Genomic DNA, 17,442 nt, shown 5'->3' with positions numbered 1-17,442 from the left:
TGGAGGGAACCCGCGACCGGAAAAGCGGAAAGGGAGAACCCAGGCAGGGGGAGGTCAAAAAGGGTTAACGCTGACGTCTAGGACCCTGGATGCAGAAAACGACTCCTCCCTTCAGTCCTCACACGCGCACAGTCCGGAATTCGCTGCCAAGACATTCTGCCCAAGGGCAGGTGGGTTGGAATCAGACCCTGAAGTCTCTGTACTTTCTCCCTCCCTTCCCGGAGGAGGGCGATGAGAGGGGCTGGGGGCGGGGTCGAGGAAGGGGGTTGTGCGCTCTGTGTCCCAGGGTCCCGGCTGCGCGTTCCAGCTGTGAGAACAGATGGAGGCAGCGCGGCTCACCTCGGGGGCTCCATGCCCGCTGTGTGCCAAGGTCCAGGCTGAGGAGGAGGTCTAGAGCCCCCGGCTGTCCGGTCTCCCACCAGGCTGCGGGGAACCAGCTGCCGCACCCCTCCTACCAAGTAGGGGACGAACAGGGCCTCACTCCTATAGGTCCCGGAATTGGGGGGAACAGAAAGCCGGTTCCTCCCACGACGCACCCATCCCCAAAGGCTTGTCTGGGACTCTTGCTCCCCAAGACCCCTTCTTTTGGCTTCCTGCCTGGGCGCATCTGGGAAGCGGACCCCTGCCCGGACGCGCCCCGCCCCCGGCCCCCGCCCCGACGACGTCGCATTAGCATGAGCTACGCCAGTGGCCCGGGCATCACTCGGAGGCCGAGACTCACCGCGTCATAGCCCCAAGTGGAGGGAGAAAAAAAAAAAGAGGCGGCGGAGGAAGAGGCAAGAGCGGACGCGCGGGGAGGGGAGCGCAGCGGCGGGGCTGGAAAGACGGCGGGCGGTGGCAGCATGCCCCTGGGCGGGCGCACACGGCCTCTCTGCGCAGCAGGGGCTGCTCCTACGCTCTCTGGGCACCGTGCGTCCAGTCTCCCGCCTCAGCGCCTCTGCTTGCCCGCCTCCACCGTTGCACCTGCAACAGAGGCAACTGGTCCCTGGAGCAGCTAAGAGCAGCGGCGCAGCGCGGGACAGTTCTTGCTTTTCTCTGAGCTCGGGGATATGAGCCCCACAGCCACCTGAAGCACAGGGGGCGCCACGCGGCTAGGACCGCGCCCCCGAAGTCCTGTCCCCCTAGCCTCCACACTGCGGGACGCCGGGAGCCGACTCCGGCGGAGGCATCTTCGGAAGAGCAGCGGGTGGGGGCATGGAACCCACCACGCCAACCAGTCAGGCCCGGGCGGCGGCCACCAAGCTGTCCGAAGCGGTGGGAGCCGCGCTACAAGAGCCCCAGAGGCAGCGGCGCCTGGTGCTGGTCATCGTGTGCGTTGCACTGTTACTGGACAACATGTTGTACATGGTCATCGTGCCCATTGTTCCCGACTATATCGCCCACATGCGAGGGGGCAGCGAGAGCCCTACGCTGGTCTCTGAGGTGTGGGAACCCACCCTGCCGCCACCCACTCAGGCTAATGCCAGCGCCTACTTGGCCAACACCTCGGCGTCCCCGACGGTTGCTGGGTCTGGTCGGTCAATCCTGAGGCCTCGCTACCCCACAGAAAGTGAAGATGTGAAGATAGGGGTGTTGTTTGCCTCTAAGGCCATCCTGCAGCTTCTGGTGAACCCCTTGAGCGGGCCTTTCATTGATCGCATGAGCTACGACGTGCCGCTGCTTATTGGCCTGGGCGTCATGTTCGCCTCTACGGTCATGTTTGCCTTTGCAGAGGACTATGCCACTCTCTTCGCTGCGCGCAGTCTACAAGGCCTGGGCTCAGCCTTCGCGGACACGTCTGGCATCGCCATGATCGCCGACAAGTATCCGGAGGAGCCTGAGCGCAGTCGTGCCCTGGGCGTGGCACTGGCCTTCATCAGCTTTGGAAGTCTGGTGGCGCCACCCTTTGGGGGCATCCTCTACGAGTTCGCCGGCAAACGTGTGCCCTTTCTAGTGCTCGCTGCCGTGTCCCTCTTCGACGCGCTCCTGCTGCTGGCGGTTGCTAAGCCCTTCTCGGCTGCGGCTCGGGCGCGGGCCAACCTGCCTGTGGGCACACCTATCCATCGCCTCATGCTGGACCCTTACATCGCTGTGGTAGCCGGCGCGCTCACGACCTGTAACATTCCCCTTGCGTTCCTCGAGCCCACCATAGCCACGTGGATGAAGCACACAATGGCGGCATCCGAGTGGGAGATGGGCATGGCTTGGCTGCCGGCTTTCGTGCCGCACGTGTTAGGCGTCTATCTCACTGTGCGCCTAGCGGCGCGCTATCCACACCTGCAGTGGCTGTATGGCGCTCTCGGGCTGGCGGTGATTGGAGTGAGCTCGTGCGTCGTGCCTGCCTGCCGCTCTTTCGCGCCGCTAGTGGTCTCGCTCTGCGGCCTCTGCTTCGGCATCGCGTTAGTGGACACGGCGCTGCTACCCACGCTCGCCTTCCTGGTGGACGTGCGCCACGTATCAGTCTATGGCAGCGTCTATGCTATAGCTGACATCTCCTACTCTGTGGCCTACGCGCTAGGGCCCATAGTGGCAGGCCATATCGTCCACTCCCTTGGTTTTGAGCAGCTCAGCCTTGGCATGGGCCTGGCCAACCTGCTCTACGCACCGGTCCTACTGCTCTTGCGTAACGTGGGTCTCCTTACACGCTCGCGTTCCGAACGCGATGTGCTGCTTGATGAACCCCCGCAGGGTCTGTACGATGCGGTGCGCCTGCGTGAGCGTTCGGTGCAGGGCACCGACGGCGGTGAACCTTGCAGCCCGCCTGGCCCTTTTGATGGATGCGAGGACGACTACAGCTACTACACCCGCAGCTAGCAGACCTGCTTCTCCAGGCCACCTACCCTCCCCGTTTAGGTCAAGGTGGTCATTCTGCGAGAGCACTGGCCAACTATGTCTTGGGATCCACCTCCTCCAGCAAGTACTCTAGTACCCTCCCCAGTCTTGAATTCCCTTGCTGGAGTCCCTCCTCGGTGTCCCATCTCAATCTAACCCCCCTCCCCATCACAATCTCTTATCCTTTGAGGAAATAAAGCAGGGGGGGGGAGGCATGAGAAGCTAGCTATTGGCCTCCTGGCAGAGGTGAAGAGGTGTGCGGGCGAAAACCGACCACTGACCCCGCACCCCAAAATATTCATGCAACTGTTTGTCCTTCCTGTGGATCTTTCCAGTGCCAAACTTGGTCTGCTGCACCCTGGTGCTTCCGGCCTGAATTAATAAACCATATCTGTCCGAGGCGGCTGTCTCTTTACTGATGAGGGGTGGGTGGTGTGGTACAAAACCTGAGGAGAGAGAAGGCTGGCCTGGGTTTCACGTGTTCAATCCAGGCCTGAGAAGAAATGAGAGCCCATAGGCTCCTTTGCTGCCTAGTAAAAGAAAACAAACTCAAATAGGGCTCTTCTCATAGATACCTAGGAACACACACACACACACACACACACACACACACACACACACCACTTGCCATATCCCTCCTTTCCCAGCTCAGTGCAGCACCTGGAGGTTCCACCCGAGGGAGCCTGAGAATGTGTTTGGCCTTGGAGGACGCCTGGCACCAGGAGCTCTCAGTTCCTGAGCTGGGTTTTCCTATACACTGCCATCTCATCTTGTCAAGCAGGGAGCAAGAGGGAGCTATTTTCTTCAGAGAAGGGGAGGCAGTCCCCAGTGTTCAGGGCTCCAGCCTGAGGTCTGTGTTCCTTAAGAAGCGAGGTTCTGTTATCTGAGGAATGGGAGAAGGGTTGCCCGTGAGTCTGATTTTTCTCAGTTGTGCCAGAGAAGGAAGGAATGGGGATGTGGGAACTGGTGCCAATCTCTAGCCTGCCCTGTCCGGAATTAAAGTGGCCATTCAGGGATGTCAGGGAAGTTTCCCACCCTCCATTTCCCGTGGTGGAGACCTGGATTGCGGGCAAGACACTCATTCCTGGATCCTGCTGCCTGTTCGTGGAGCCCTCTGGGTAGAGAGGCAGTTGGGTTAGGGTAAGTTGTGTGTGTACTGTTGGTGTGTGTGTGTGTGTGTGTGTGTGTGTTTCTGTCTGTCTGTCTGTCTGCCCTTGTCTATGAGTCTGCTTGTGTGATATATATATATATGAATGAGGGGGTACTTTGCCTGAAGAAGTGCGGGTGGGCCTTTGATTGAGTCCCTGCCTGTCACCAGAGTGGACCAAGTCTGTGTTCCCTTGTCTCCTCTTCCCTTCCCAAAGAGTCTACAAGAATGGGGTGGTAAAAGAAAGAAAGGGAGGTCCCAGAATGGCCATTAAACTCATTAATTATAGTATTTTAAAGGGTGCTGAAGGGTCCCAGTCTGGTCTAGCTTGTTGGGGGGGGGGGACAAATTTTCTTCTGACCCAAACTCTCCGGCAGGGTTCTACATAAGCAGCTGCACACGAGACCATGCGGATGAGGGAGCGTGGGGACTGGGGAAGGCTGGGGTGGGGTGATGGGCATCAGCAGGACAATGTTCTGTGCCCCTTTCCAGGGCCTAAACGCAATGCCAGCGCATGAACTCATCCGGGAAGCTGTCCGAGACAGGTTTTGAGGACAGAAGATGGAAATCTCAGGGCGGGGCGTGGGGTGGGGGGAGCAGAGGACAGTGAGGAGGAGAGGGAGGGACAGGGGAGGGAAAAAAGAAGGGGAGGGAGGAGGAAGCGGAGGGAGCTGAGAGAGGTGGGGCTGGTTTGCTTGCTGTCAGTCCGGAGGCTGCTGGGCAACGTCGTCGGAGGCTCTACTACAGACCTAGACTGCGGCCCCAATCTCTGGCGCTGCTGTCACCCCCTCCCCTGGTCCTTCTGGCTCACACAGCCGCCTCCTGCCCTGCTTGGTGTGGAGCAGCGCCGGTTCGGCGGGCGCAGAACAGCCCAGGAGAACAGGTGAGGAGGGCTGGGCAGCCCTGAGCTGGCGCGAAGAGCTGAGCCTCGGAGCGCTGCGGACCTAGGCACTGTCCCTCCGGCGGAGCTGTCCACGGAGGGACAGCTCCCGGGCCCAAAGACGCCGAGATTCTCAGAGTCCCCAGCGTCCCAGGCACCAGTGGTCGTCGGGGTACAACCAGGAGACTGCGGGATTCTGCTTCCTGGAAACCTAGGTTGGGAAGGGCTTGGCTATCAGGGCTCAGGGCTCTCTTAATCTTTCCCGCCCACCTACATTATTTCTTACTTCAACTAACATTTACCAAACCCAAGGTTTGTGGCTTTGGTGTCCAATACTAGGGGCCGTCGCTGTCATCCCTGGGCCCCAGTTTTCTTCAGCCACTCTTGGGAAGGTAGGGAATGCCAGCAGGGCAGGTGGTACTTCTGAAGGAATGAAAGTAGAGAGCCTGGGCAGCCAGACCAGACTGGTGTTGGACCTTCACTGCCGAGCAGAGACCTCTCCCAGTAGCCCTCACAAATCAGGTCAGCAGAAGCAGAAATGGGGAGAGTACCAAAACACAGGAAGACAAAAACATACAAACTCTCTAAGCCTGGGCAAAGGAGGAAGAAGCTGGGGGATTGGGGAAACTGGGGACACCTATCAGAATGTCAGCTGGCAGGGGTCCATTTTCCTCCTGAGATCTGGCCAGTTTCCCCCCTTCCCACTACTGAGATGGCACAAGACGAAGCATTGGCTGAATAATCTGTAGAACCTTTATCAACTTGACCTTGGCTTGGTTGACCCCTTAAAGTAACCAACAGAACACCCACATATTCATCAGCAATTTCTAGGCACAGTTGGACTCAAGGACTATTGTGTTGGCGGCGCATGTACAAGCCTGCAAGGCCTTTACACTCTCTGTGTACCGGGGCCAGGCATTTGCAACGTTTCTATCTTTGGGTCTGGTTCTTCCACCTTTCTGATCCCTGTCTCTCCAGGATGAACTGAGTCGATGCCAGCACCTGCTTGTGCTTGACTCTGAGTGAGGGCTGCTGCTGGTCTCTGCTTTAGCCTCTTGGGGGAAAATAAAGGGTAGGTTAGCAGAAATCTCCACTATGCATGTGTGCAGGTTTTGGTTTAGTGGGGCAGAGGATGGATTCCACAGCTCAAAAAAAAAATTGACCTGTGCCCTTCTTAGCCTAGTTTATTTCTACTTTACCTCCCAAATTAATCTCTTTCCCAGGTCAGGAGAGCCTAGGGGTTCACTGCCTACTGTTTGGTTTCATGTGTCATGCCCTTCCATACATATTCCCACTGTCCTCACTCTTGAAGCCTGCTGTCCAGAGACTACCCAAGTCACCACTCTGCCAGCAGACCTCAGAGTCCTCAAGCAACAAAGAATGTCACACAGAATACAGGGTCTCAGAAGACTTGAGGGCCCTCAAGCCTACACACATACATATTCATACACATGCAAGGGAGGGGGAGCTTTCTGAACTCATATCCCTCTACTCCATACCTGACCCAGGCCAGGCATCCTAGAGGGAGATCTGAACACAGCTGGTAGGGCTTTGCCCTTGAGGAACTACGGCTTTGGGTAGAAGTTGAGACCAGCACAGTGTGTATAAGGTGAATTCCAGGCAAACCAAAGCTAGTGCCCTGAGCCTGGTAGGTTGGGAGTGGGCAAGTCCAGCTCCTCCCAGGGTTACTCGGAGTGGTCAGTGAGCCTTAAGTCACAGCAGTTCCACAGAAGCAGGTTCCAGCTGGCGGCTCAAGGAGGATGCATTCTCTCTCACCTCAGGATTCAGAGAAGTCACTGTGGTCAGGGACACAGGGCTGAGGGCTGAGACGGCAGTCTCAGTGGCACTGAGTTCCCGACACACTAGTGTCAGGATCTGGCTTCCTTCTGGTGTGGTTGGACGTGTATGGGAGGTAAGGGCTTCATTCTGATCTAGGTGGCTCTCCGTGATGCCTCTTCTCCTCTGTTCCAAGGTCTACAGCTCTGCTACTCTGGAGCAAGAATCACCAAGATGCCCATCCTGGAAAAGGTCTCCCAAAAGATGGCTGCAAAGCCTTCTAGCAGCGAGGAGGAGCTGGTGAGTTCTTTCTGAGCCATGTGTCTTAACCCGTCTCTCCTCGTGCACACTCTTATTCCCAGAACAGTCTTGAGGGGAACCGGCCCTTGGATTATTCCCCAACTCTGTATTTTCCTAGGCAGAAGGCTAGAGTCCAGCCCTGCCCTGTTCTTTAGAGAGGTCTGATTGGGTCTGAAGGGTTAGTAGCCCTATTATTGGAGCTCTGGTTCCAGTAGTTCCTACAGGCCAGACTGAGCCATCTATCCTTAATATATCAATTAAGAAGGCAATATGACCAAAAGGCAGATAAAAGAGAAGAGCAATTGACACATTGGGAAGATGAACAGGTAAAGGGGTCCAGTGATTCTAAGTCTGTCTTCAAGGCATGCTCATAAACTGGAGGTTTTCGAGGAAGAACCAGCAAAGGAGCAAAAATATGTGCAATTCAACAGTCCTGATCCAGATCAAGATGTGGTCTTGTTGATCATTACCTATGATTCTGCAAGATGGTCAGAAGTTGCTTCTGTGGCCATTTGGGGGAAGCAGTTTGGTTTCCAAGTTTTCCTGGTCCAGGGGAAGCTTCCTTATTACGAGTAATTTCCCTGATTTGAAGGAGCATCTGTTCTGGAAGGCTTCTGCTGGTGCTGTTTGGGGAATGGCAAGGTAACTGGTGTTTAGAACAATGACCGGAGAGAGTTAGGCACCGTTGTAGGTTCTGGAGCATTGGAAACTCTGTGAGAGATGGTAAAGTTCTTCTTTGTTTTGCTTTTGTGAGACAGGGTTTCTCTGGGTAGCTCTAGCTGTCCTGGAACTCGCTCTGTAGACCAGGCTGTCCTCGAACTCAGAGATCCACCTGCCTCTGCCTCCCAAGTGCTGGGATTAAAAGTGTGTGTGTGTGTGTGTGTGTGCCACCATCACCTACCTACGTTAATTTCCTCTTATCTTTGTACTTTCAGCCACGCAGAGGGCTGAGTTAGGTTAGGTATTGCTGTTGCTGTTTTGTTTTTAAAGACAGATACTCCTTGAGTGGTTATCGTGCCTTCATGCAGAACCAGGCAGGAGTCTGACCCGAAGTAAATGGAACACACTCAACATGAAGGTCAAGGTGCCAGGCTTTCATCTCATTCTTAATTACCTTGTGGGCCAAGTGAGGAATCAATGCTTTGGGGCAAAAGCAGTTTCTACATGCCAGCTATAGCCTCAGGCTGCTGGGGAATGCAGGTGACTGCGCTGCTTAATCTCAAGTCTAAGGAAAGGCCCCAGCACCAGTCAGACGCCATCTCCCTCTCCCTCTCCCAGCTTCACTGTACCCCAAGTTTTACTTCAGATGGCTTCAAGTCCAGCATGCTTGCCTAGGCAAAGCTGAATCCCCTCCTCAAGCCCTGGCACATCCCAGTTCCAACTGCAGCCACTGCCTCGGCCCAGGAACATTAAGCATCATCTTTTCCACTGCCTTGAAACAACACTGCCCTTCTGGGAAAGCCTCCCTGAGAAGGCATCCTCCCTCCCGCTGCACCTAACCTTCCAGAGATAGAGCAGCGCATCTCAGTTCAAGTTCCTACATGAGCTGGCCCCTCTGCCACACCCTTCTTGCTCCTCTGCCAGCCTTATCAGAACTTTCAGTCTTCTGTCCTTGAACTTGCTCCTAACATTGCCCCAATGCTTCTGCTGCTATAGCCTGTTCCTCTTCCTCACCTGCATTGGGGTGAAGCTTCCTGGAGGACAGACTCTGTCTCTAAGACCAGTGCAGGGCCTGATTCATAGGAGTCAGCCAAGGAAATATGCAGACTGCAGGATTCTGAGTCTTCACAAGGCAGGAGGTCGGCAACAGTCATAGGAGGAACCGTGCTGGGAGCTGAAATGCCCGGAGCTGAGATGTCTAAACTGAGATTTGTGCCTGTTGCCATTCGCTGCTTCCTATTCACCCAGACTGCACAAGTGAAAGCCAGACACTCTAGTCAAGCCTGCCACCACTCTTGGCCACACGACCATGCTTCCTGGAGATATTTGCCTGCCCCATCCACACAGACCCCCATAAAGATAGGAGGAACAAGAGTGGCTGAGGGGAGGTCAACCTGGATGGCCTGAAGTGAGCTAAACTGTCCAGACCCACCCTTCTATTTGTAGTCTTCCCCGGGACAGCAGCGCCAGAAGCTGGGGCTGACATTCCACCTCCAGCCAGAGCAGTGAGTTCCAGAGACAGGATCGGACAGGTGGGGACATATTCATGCATCAGTACCTGTTCTGCCACCACCCAGGGCTGAGCCTCAGGAGAAGACAGGTGCTTTCAGCAGTCCACTGGGGTGGGCGGTGGGCAGGCAAGCCTTTGACCACCCTGGAGAAACTTGACTCACCGCCTCACAGACAAGAAACCCCTGAAGAAAGGCACCCTGCTGTGTGCCAACAATTGAAGCAATGGCATTAAAGATGGCTTCTCTGTCATCAAGGGCTGAGAGGGAAACAGGAGGGAAAAGCAGAAAGGGGAGGAGAGGAAATCCCCAGAGAAAGGAGGAGACCTGAACTGGGGCTGTAGCTTAACAGCAACGTGTTTACCTAACATGTGCAAGGCCCTGAGGAAGAGGAGGGCAGGGCAAGGAAGGAGAGGGCAGGAGGGAGGGCAGGGCAGAGAAGGGGAGAGCAGGGGAGGGGAAGGGAGGGGAGAGCAGGACAGGGCAGGGGAGGAGAGGTGAGAACACATTGACTAAAAATTAAGATGGAACCTAGGATTAGTCTCTTTACACTGTGGGTCACAGTTTTCTCATCCGTATGGACAGAAATCCTCACCCCGGCTATGTAACACATTGAAGACACAAGCACACAAGACCCCTTGGCAAATATGGTAGATTAACTGAACAGGCCATGCCCCTATGGGAGGATTCCAGTGAGGGTTCCTTTCTGTCCTCACCCCCCCCCCTGGAGCCCAGAGACCACAGATGTCTTCTTGAGATTCCGTTTGGATGGATAGAGCCAGTTAACCAACCCTGGTAGATGTTTATCGGAGAATGTTACTTTTTTTTTTTTTGTTTTTTTGCGATCCATGAGGTAGGAAGACTTACTGTTCGTATCCTATGGGTGAAAACGACCCAAGGCTTGGAGAGATCTGGGCAGGAAAGATTTCCACTGTCCCCTACCTGACTCCAGTCCCCACATGGAACCAGCCTCCTGCCTGGGTTTCACACCTGGAAACACAAAACAAGAAGCACAGGGCAGAAGTAACCACTACCCCCAGGAAGCTGAGTCCCCACCCAACGCTATCCTAACCCAGTCGGCTCTCTCTGTAAGAGAGCTTGCAGGCCCTGGAGCACAGCTGGGAAGAGTGACCAGCAGTCAGCAGTCTCGCCAATGATCTTTCATCCCAGACCCATCCTTTATGGGCTGTAAGCACGTCCACATCTGTCATCCCTTCCATCCGGTGAGAGCATCGTTTTTCATGTGAAGAGCCCTGCCCCTGCCGAGGAGGAAACTTTCCCAAGGACATACAACTGAGCAGCATCAAGGTCAGGGTGTGAACCCGGACCTGTGGATGCCAACGGCAGGGGCAGGGTGTGAGTCCAGCCCTATCATCTGCGTTTTGTGCCTCCCTGAGACCTAGGCATAGTACGGTGCCAGGGACAGCAAACAGGAGGATTGTAATTTACGTGAGTGCTGAACTAAACCCAGTAAACAGGTCCCAGAATGGGGAGTGGATAAGACAGAATGGGACCTCTCCTGGCATCAACTCAAGGACAAGTATGGACCACATTAAGGATAAGGGAGTGAGTGCCCATGAACCCTCTTTTCCAGGACCTACCCAAATTGCCAGTGCCTCCACTGCAGCAAACGCTGGCCACCTACCTGCAGTGCATGCAACACCTGGTACCCGAGGAACAGTTCAGGAAGAGCCAGGCCATCGTGAAGCGATTTGGGGCCCCTGGTGGCCTGGGTGAGACTCTGCAGGAAAAACTCTTGGAGAGGCAGAAGAAGACAGCTAACTGGGTAAGGACGGCTAGACGTCCCCCTGGAGGGGGAAGGAGGAAGATGAGATGATGTGGGTGAGGGTAATAGGTCGGTGGGACTGGGAGGAGACTGGGATAGGACGATAGATGGGAACAGACTGGTAGCAAAGGAGAGAGGCTGGCAAGATGAAAGAGAAAGGGAAAGCGTAGGACAGAGAAGGTGAAAGATGAAGACAGAGGTGGCAGATAGGGAGAGATGAGGCCCAGATCTAGGGACAGGGAAAGAGTGGGATAGAGATGATCTTAGAGGCAGAGTCGGGGAACAGGTAGGACTGAGGCACGACAAGAACAGGCAGGGCAGGGATGTTATCACTAAAGATGGGGAAAGAGGAAGAAATAAAGGAAACAATATGGGGTAGAGATAAAGGGCAGGCTTGGATGAATGGCAAGATGCAGGCTCAGCACGAGCTGGGGCTTAGTGCATTTGTGAATGAATGAATGAATGAATGAACGAATGATTGATCCACAGGGCTGGATGCTGATCCAGGGTAGTCAGAAGAGGGCTGGTGACTTTTGCCAGCATGGTGCCTGTTGTTTATGAGAGGTTTGTTGGGGATCAGATGTAACGCACCCCTCCCCTGTGCTCCTCGGCAGGTATCTGAATACTGGCTGAACGACATGTATCTCAATAACCGCCTGGCCCTGCCAGTTAACTCTAGCCCTGCTGTGATCTTTGCTCGGCAGCACTTCCAGGACACCAATGACCAGCTAAGGTGAGGCCATGGTGCTACTGGGTACACAGCAGAGGAACCCACTGCGATTTGGGGCCTTGTTTCATGCCAGGAAGGAGAGGCCAGAGCTTGTGCATTGGCTGAGCTTGCGGGGCCAAGCAGTACAAGACATTAGTTCCTGGCACCATCAGGCCAGAAGGGCGGTTAGGCATGGTGGTTCTCAGTAATAAGCTCATAGTCTTGCCCCCAAACACATTTTTTTCATGGCACTAATGGGGGTCATGGGCCCCAGGGACCCACACAGCGGTTTTGACCCAGCTGGGTCTATGAGTTGTCATTTAAAAGCAGTCCTGACTGGGATACACTGCTCCAGGTGCCCCCTGGAGCCCTGCTCCAAACAGACTCCTGGAGGAGGGACATCCCTCCCCGCCTGCACAGCTGCCATCTGCTGCAATTTCAGAGCTCAGTGAGCAGCTGGAAGGGCCCCTAGGTGCCCTGAGAATGGTGGCAGTGGTGGGTAGGGGCAGGGAAGAAGGGCCTCCCTTTTGGAATCTGTCAGAATTTCATCCTCTTAATATTTCAATGGGGCTGAACATAGGCACAGCCCAGTCTCCCACTTGCCCCCCTTCCCCCGAGAAGAAAGAATGAGAGTGGATAGAATCTGAGGGCAGTTCTCCACATTGCATCTGAGGGGCATTTCCCCCACCCCATGCAATTAAGCCAGGCCTCATCATCCGTGGATGGTTAAGATGACACTGTCCCCTGGCTCCGGTCCCTGAGGCTTTCCTCCTAGGACTCACTTTCCTTTTCATTAGCTACTAAAAGGATCCAAATTGCAGGCTTGCCCAGGAGACTGCATTTCCCAGAAGATCCAGTCGCACAGGCTGGCCTTGCCCAGGGGAACCCCACCCCTCACCTTCTCTTTCCTACCACTCCTTTGGGCACCTCTTCCTCCTCAAGGTGATTCTGGTTTCCTCTCCCCAACCCCCAGAGCGAAGCCATTCCCAGTCCTCACCGAAGGACCATTTTTAATCCAAGACTGTGGTGGGATTGACAGCACTGGGGGGAAGGGAGGCGGGACCCACATCCCATTAGTGCACACGGGGCCGGCCTGGCGCATGGCAGGCGATAGATGAGGGAGTTTGAAGCAGAGGGAGGGGCAGGGAGAGCACTGGAGGAGAAAGGAAGGGAGGAGGAAGTTAGGAAGGAGGAAGGAAAAGTGAGAGAGAGGAGGGGGTGGGGGGCAGGGAGTGTGTGATGGGCTCACAGGACTTCTAGGTCTCTCCTTGTCCCTGCAGGTTTGCAGCCAACCTCATCTCTGGTGTGCTCAGCTACAAGGCTCTGCTGGACAGGTAGGCCGGGTGCCCAGCCTGGGAGGGGGAGGGCCCCGCTTGGCGGTCTCCTCCCACATCTGTCTTCCTGCTGAGAGATATGCAGGGAGCTATAGAGAGCAGGGAGCTGGTCTTTTATCAGGCTGTGTGGTGTCCCTTGCCCACTGCCCAGCATCAGAATAGCCCGAGCCCAGCCCATCTGGCCATCAAGCATTCTTTTTTCCTTGAGCAGGCGCTGCCTTCCTCTGACCTTTGAAGTTGTTCTTCTTTCTGCCTGTGCCGTGAATTAGACACTTTGGGTCTGGAGCTCCCAGGAAGGGTGGAGAAGGAAGCAGTGTGGGAGGAGGTGGTGATAAGGGAAACGATGCCAACAGGATGATAGTCTCCCTGCTTCGAGCCTTAGTGTCCACATGCTCCCCAACTTAGTGAACACAGGCTGCTCCAATAGGTGGTTGGAGCTGCTCAGGCAGTAAGTTCTCCATTCTAGAAGGAAGGTCCCTCTCCTAGTCAATCCCAGGGCCCTAAAGACACTGGGAGAGCAAAGAACCACAGGGGCTAGAAGAAGGAGGGGTCGAGAGCAATGTCCTATGCATAGACAAGGAAGGAAGCTCAGAGGAGTTTCACAACTTATCCATGGCCACACAGCTAAGAAGAAGAAGGGCAAGGAGGGCACAAGGGTAACCTTCACTCTGTTCTGTGTGGATCCTGGTCAGTGTTTACCCATCCTTGGGGCAGAAGCTAAGACACACGTTCCCTCTGGGGAAGAGGGGAAGAGAGGTGAGGTTCTAGCCCCGGGGTGGGCACACTTGTATCTGAATTGTTTCAGACAGTGGTAGGAGCGTTGACTTGGGGCCAATCTGACAGCTCTCTATCCATACTGGGCTGCCCTTTTCTGCCGTATTTTTGGAGCGCCTTCTAGAATGCATTCTTCATTCACATGCCATCTCTGTCTTCAGAGAGCTTGCCCCCTTCAGCACCCTTACTGCAGAGCAGAGGAGAGAAGATTCCCACCCTGGCAGCAGAGCCCAGGGACCATTGAGCCATCCATCATAGCAGGCTTGACTCCCAACTCTCACACGAGTATGCAGATATGTGTGTGTGTGTGTGTTTATGTGTGTGTATGTGTGTGTGTGTGTGTGAGAGAGAGAGAGAGAGAGAGAGAGAGAACACATTACATGCATACACACAGACATCTGTTTCCATCCAAGCTCACATAAAGGTTCCTGTGTCCTGTACTTGCAAATCCCATAAAACTGGAACATTTGGAAGAGTACCTGGCTAGGACACTTCGGTCATTTACTTACTATAGTGTGTTGATGGGGGAAGGTGATCGGAAATTAGGCCTCTTACCTGCTCCCAACAGGAGGCATCCCCACTGGGGCATCTCCTGGTCATTACAAAGGGGCCCAGTGAGCTCTGTTTGCTTCTTCCATGTGCACTCAACCCTCCCCCATCCTGCTTTCTCAGTACAGGCAGTAGTACACCTGGACTGGCAGATCCACGAGTCTCTTGTGGCCACTCTTCCTCCCCGCCCCACCCCCCCCCCCCCTCCCGTGACATCCATGGTGCTCAGAAGTGGCTACCACCTACCCCAGCTGGCTTCCAGACATCTTTCCTAGCTGGCCCACATGGCTTCCCCATCTTGACTACAGCCTTCTTCCTGGTGCTTCTGGGGACAGACTTGGTCCTCTCCCTATAGAAGTTAGGCCGTTAAGAATAACAAAACAGGACAGGACATGCTGGGAATACAGCTCAATGGTAGAGCACTAGAGCGCTTTCCTCGCATGGGTGAGGCCCTGGGTTTAGTCCCCGATACTGACAAAACCAAACCAAACCACATGAACACACACACACAAAAGTCAGAGCTGGGAGTGCTGTGTTTTCATGATGGTGTGTGTGCTTAGCATGGGTGAGGCCCTAGCTTCAACCCTTAGCCCCAAAAGAAAGAAAAGCAAACGGAATTCAAATCACGTTCCTGCATGTCGAAGCCCCAGGGCCTTTTTTAATGTCCCAAACATAAGCTGCCAACCCCTACCTGGTGGCCCTGCTCATTTTTGTAGCCTTTCCTTCACTATTCACTTGGTGGTAACCCTGCCGGCTTACTTTCTGCCTTCCTCTGGCCCACTTGTCAGTCTCAAACTATCTCTGGAGAAGGGTCTTGATTTTCAAATTTTGTAAAATACAACCAAAAAGTAGTCACTAGATGAGGTTTATGAAGGTGTAAAATGTAAGACCGCATCTTTTAGTATTGAATTCAATCAGCGTAAAATCCTGAGCATTGCTACAGGTGCTTTGGGATCCTGGTATTCATCTTACTACAGGTCAGTCGTGACATTTCCATGGAACATCCTCGCTTTGTGTGGTAGTGCTGTGGGCTCAGCACAGTCAAGCAGGCCTTCAGGAAACTTCCCCCTAGCCCTGGACTCCTACCCGAACCTATAGTGAATCATTTCTCATTCAACCCACAAAAGACAGATAGATGGTGGATTAGTGAATGGATGGGTGGATGGATGGATGGATGGATATATAATATCCATTTGTAATAAATGGATGTATACATGTGTGTTAATGTGTAAATGAATAGACATATGTGTTAATGCCATGGTTCTAAACCTTCCTTATGCTGCAACCCCGTTTCTTATGCTATATTGGTCCCCCAACCATAAAATTATTTTCATTGTTACTTTATAACAGTAATTTTGTTACTGTTATGAATCATAATGTAAATATCTGTGTTTTCTGGTGGTCTTAGGTGACCCCTGTAGAAGGGCTGTTTGACAGCCGCCCCCCAATGGGTTTTGACCCACAGGTTGAGAACCACTGGGTTAATGCATGACAGAGGTATAAGAATGGGTGCATTGACTGTAGATGGCTGGATGACCAGATAGCACATGGATAAGCATATGATGGGTGGATGTTAGGTACATGGATATACCAGGCTTTCTCTTTTGGCCACCAACCAGCTCCCAAATCATGACAGAGAGACTTAATAGTTTTGAATTAAGTTTTGAATGCTCAGTCTTACTTAGGCTAGTTTCTGGCTAGCTCTTTTAACGTAAATTAACCTGTTTCTCTTTATCTACCTTTTGCCTCAGGGCTTTTTATTTTTCTTTCCTTCTGTATATATTACCTTCACTGCTTCTCATGCCTGCTGGTTGGAAGCTGCTTGGCTTAACCCTGGGCATCTCCCTCATTCTTTCCTCCTCCTTCTCTCATTCTTCCCTCAAGCCTGGATTTTCCTTCCTATTTATTATCTCTGCCTGGAAGTCCTGCCTATCCCTCTCCTGCCTAGCTATTGGCCATTCAGCTCCTTTTAAAACCAATCAGGTGCCTTAGCAAGGGGAAACAAATGCAACACATCTTTATAATTAAACAAATGCAGCATAAACAAGTGTAACACTTCTTTGCCTAGTTAAAATAATATTCCACAGCAGATGTATGGATGTATGTATAAATGATGGTTGTGGTTGGATGGTGGATGTATATATGGATAGATAGGTGCATGGTGGGTGTGTGAGTGGTTGAATGGTAGATGGAAAAATGTATGATAGACGGATGGATGGGCAGGTGGATGGATGGATAGATGGATGGAAGGGTAATGGTGGTAGTGAATGAATGATAGATGGATGAGTATTTGGAGAGATGGATACATGGATGAATTGATAGATTTGGTAGATAAATAGGCAAATGGGTAGATGGATGATTTAGCTATGCATAATGTTGGATGGATGGATGGATGGATGGATGGATGGATGGATGGATGGATAGGTGGATGGATGGATGGATGGATAGGTGGATGGATAGATGGATGGATGGATGGATGGATGGATGAATAGGTGGATGGGTGGATGGATGGATGGATGGATTGAAGGAGGAGTTTTCTAAAAAGACAATGGAGCACAAGGGTAGGGAGAAAGGTGTGCCGAGAAAAGATTAGTGTAAACAAAGGCCTGGGGGTTGGTTAAAAAGGCAAAAATTACCCATATATTGCTTTGAGAATGGGATGAGGGTGGAGCTGTGGAGATCTGGGGAAATGGAACATTCTATTACTTCACAAGCTAAAGAAGAGCTCTGTCATAGTGCAGGCGCATGTTTGGTGCACCTCTAGCCCAGTCATCAGAAAGCATGGGGTAGCAGCCCAGGGGTAGCAAATTTGCTTAGTATGCACACAGCCCTGGGTTTGATGCAAAAGCAATAGAGCCCATCCCAGCGCCTTCTCTCCTCCATCCTCTCACACCTGCCTGCCTCCCTCTCTGTGCTCTCCCCTTCCAGCCACTCCCTCCCTACGGACTCGGCCAAGGGCCAACTCTCAGGGCAGCCCCTCTGTATGAAGCAGTACTACAGGCTCTTCTCCTCTTACCGGCTTCCTGGCCATACCCAGGACACACTGGTGGCCCAGAAGAGCAGCGTCATGCCTGAGCCTGAGCACGTCATTGTGGCCTGCCGCAACCAGGTAAGTGGCCCATTGTCACGGGCTCTCAGACTCTGAGAGGGTGGGGAGCAGATAGTGGCACACGCAGGAGGCATACAGTGCCCATCCATTCCCACTCCT

General features: G+C 53.5%; 2 protein-coding genes across 2 annotated transcripts in view; both read left to right on the top strand.

Annotated features, from left to right (window-relative positions):
- The first annotated feature begins 732 nt into the window (after window positions 1-732).
- Window positions 733-3,201, top strand: Slc18a3 (solute carrier family 18 member A3). The gene has a single exon (XM_041662851.1). It carries the CDS (start codon window positions 1,195-1,197, stop codon window positions 2,791-2,793), a length of 1,599 nt encoding a protein of 532 aa, XP_041518785.1. The 5' UTR covers window positions 733-1,194; the 3' UTR covers window positions 2,794-3,201.
- A 554-nt stretch (window positions 3,202-3,755) lies between these two features.
- Chat (choline O-acetyltransferase) overlaps window positions 3,756-17,442 on the top strand; it is a 52,949-nt gene continuing 39,262 nt past the window's right edge. Inside the window, exons 1-6 of the mRNA XM_041662875.1 lie at window positions 3,756-3,951; window positions 6,811-6,914; window positions 10,677-10,868; window positions 11,483-11,601; window positions 12,858-12,911; window positions 17,163-17,343. Of these exons, the coding sequence (XP_041518809.1) occupies window positions 6,849-6,914; window positions 10,677-10,868; window positions 11,483-11,601; window positions 12,858-12,911; window positions 17,163-17,343 (612 nt within the window). The 5' untranslated portion in view covers window positions 3,756-3,951; window positions 6,811-6,848. The remainder of the gene's footprint in view (window positions 3,952-6,810; window positions 6,915-10,676; window positions 10,869-11,482; window positions 11,602-12,857; window positions 12,912-17,162; window positions 17,344-17,442) is intronic.

The sequence above is a fragment of the Microtus oregoni genome, unplaced genomic scaffold, assembly GCF_018167655.1.
Source record: "Microtus oregoni isolate MIOR12 unplaced genomic scaffold, Mior012 000013F_ref0000133, whole genome shotgun sequence".
In the NCBI taxonomy this organism is placed as follows: domain Eukaryota; kingdom Metazoa; phylum Chordata; class Mammalia; order Rodentia; family Cricetidae; genus Microtus; species Microtus oregoni.
The sequence above is the reverse complement of the archived record's forward strand: the minus strand, read 5'-3'. Positions and strand labels throughout refer to the sequence as shown.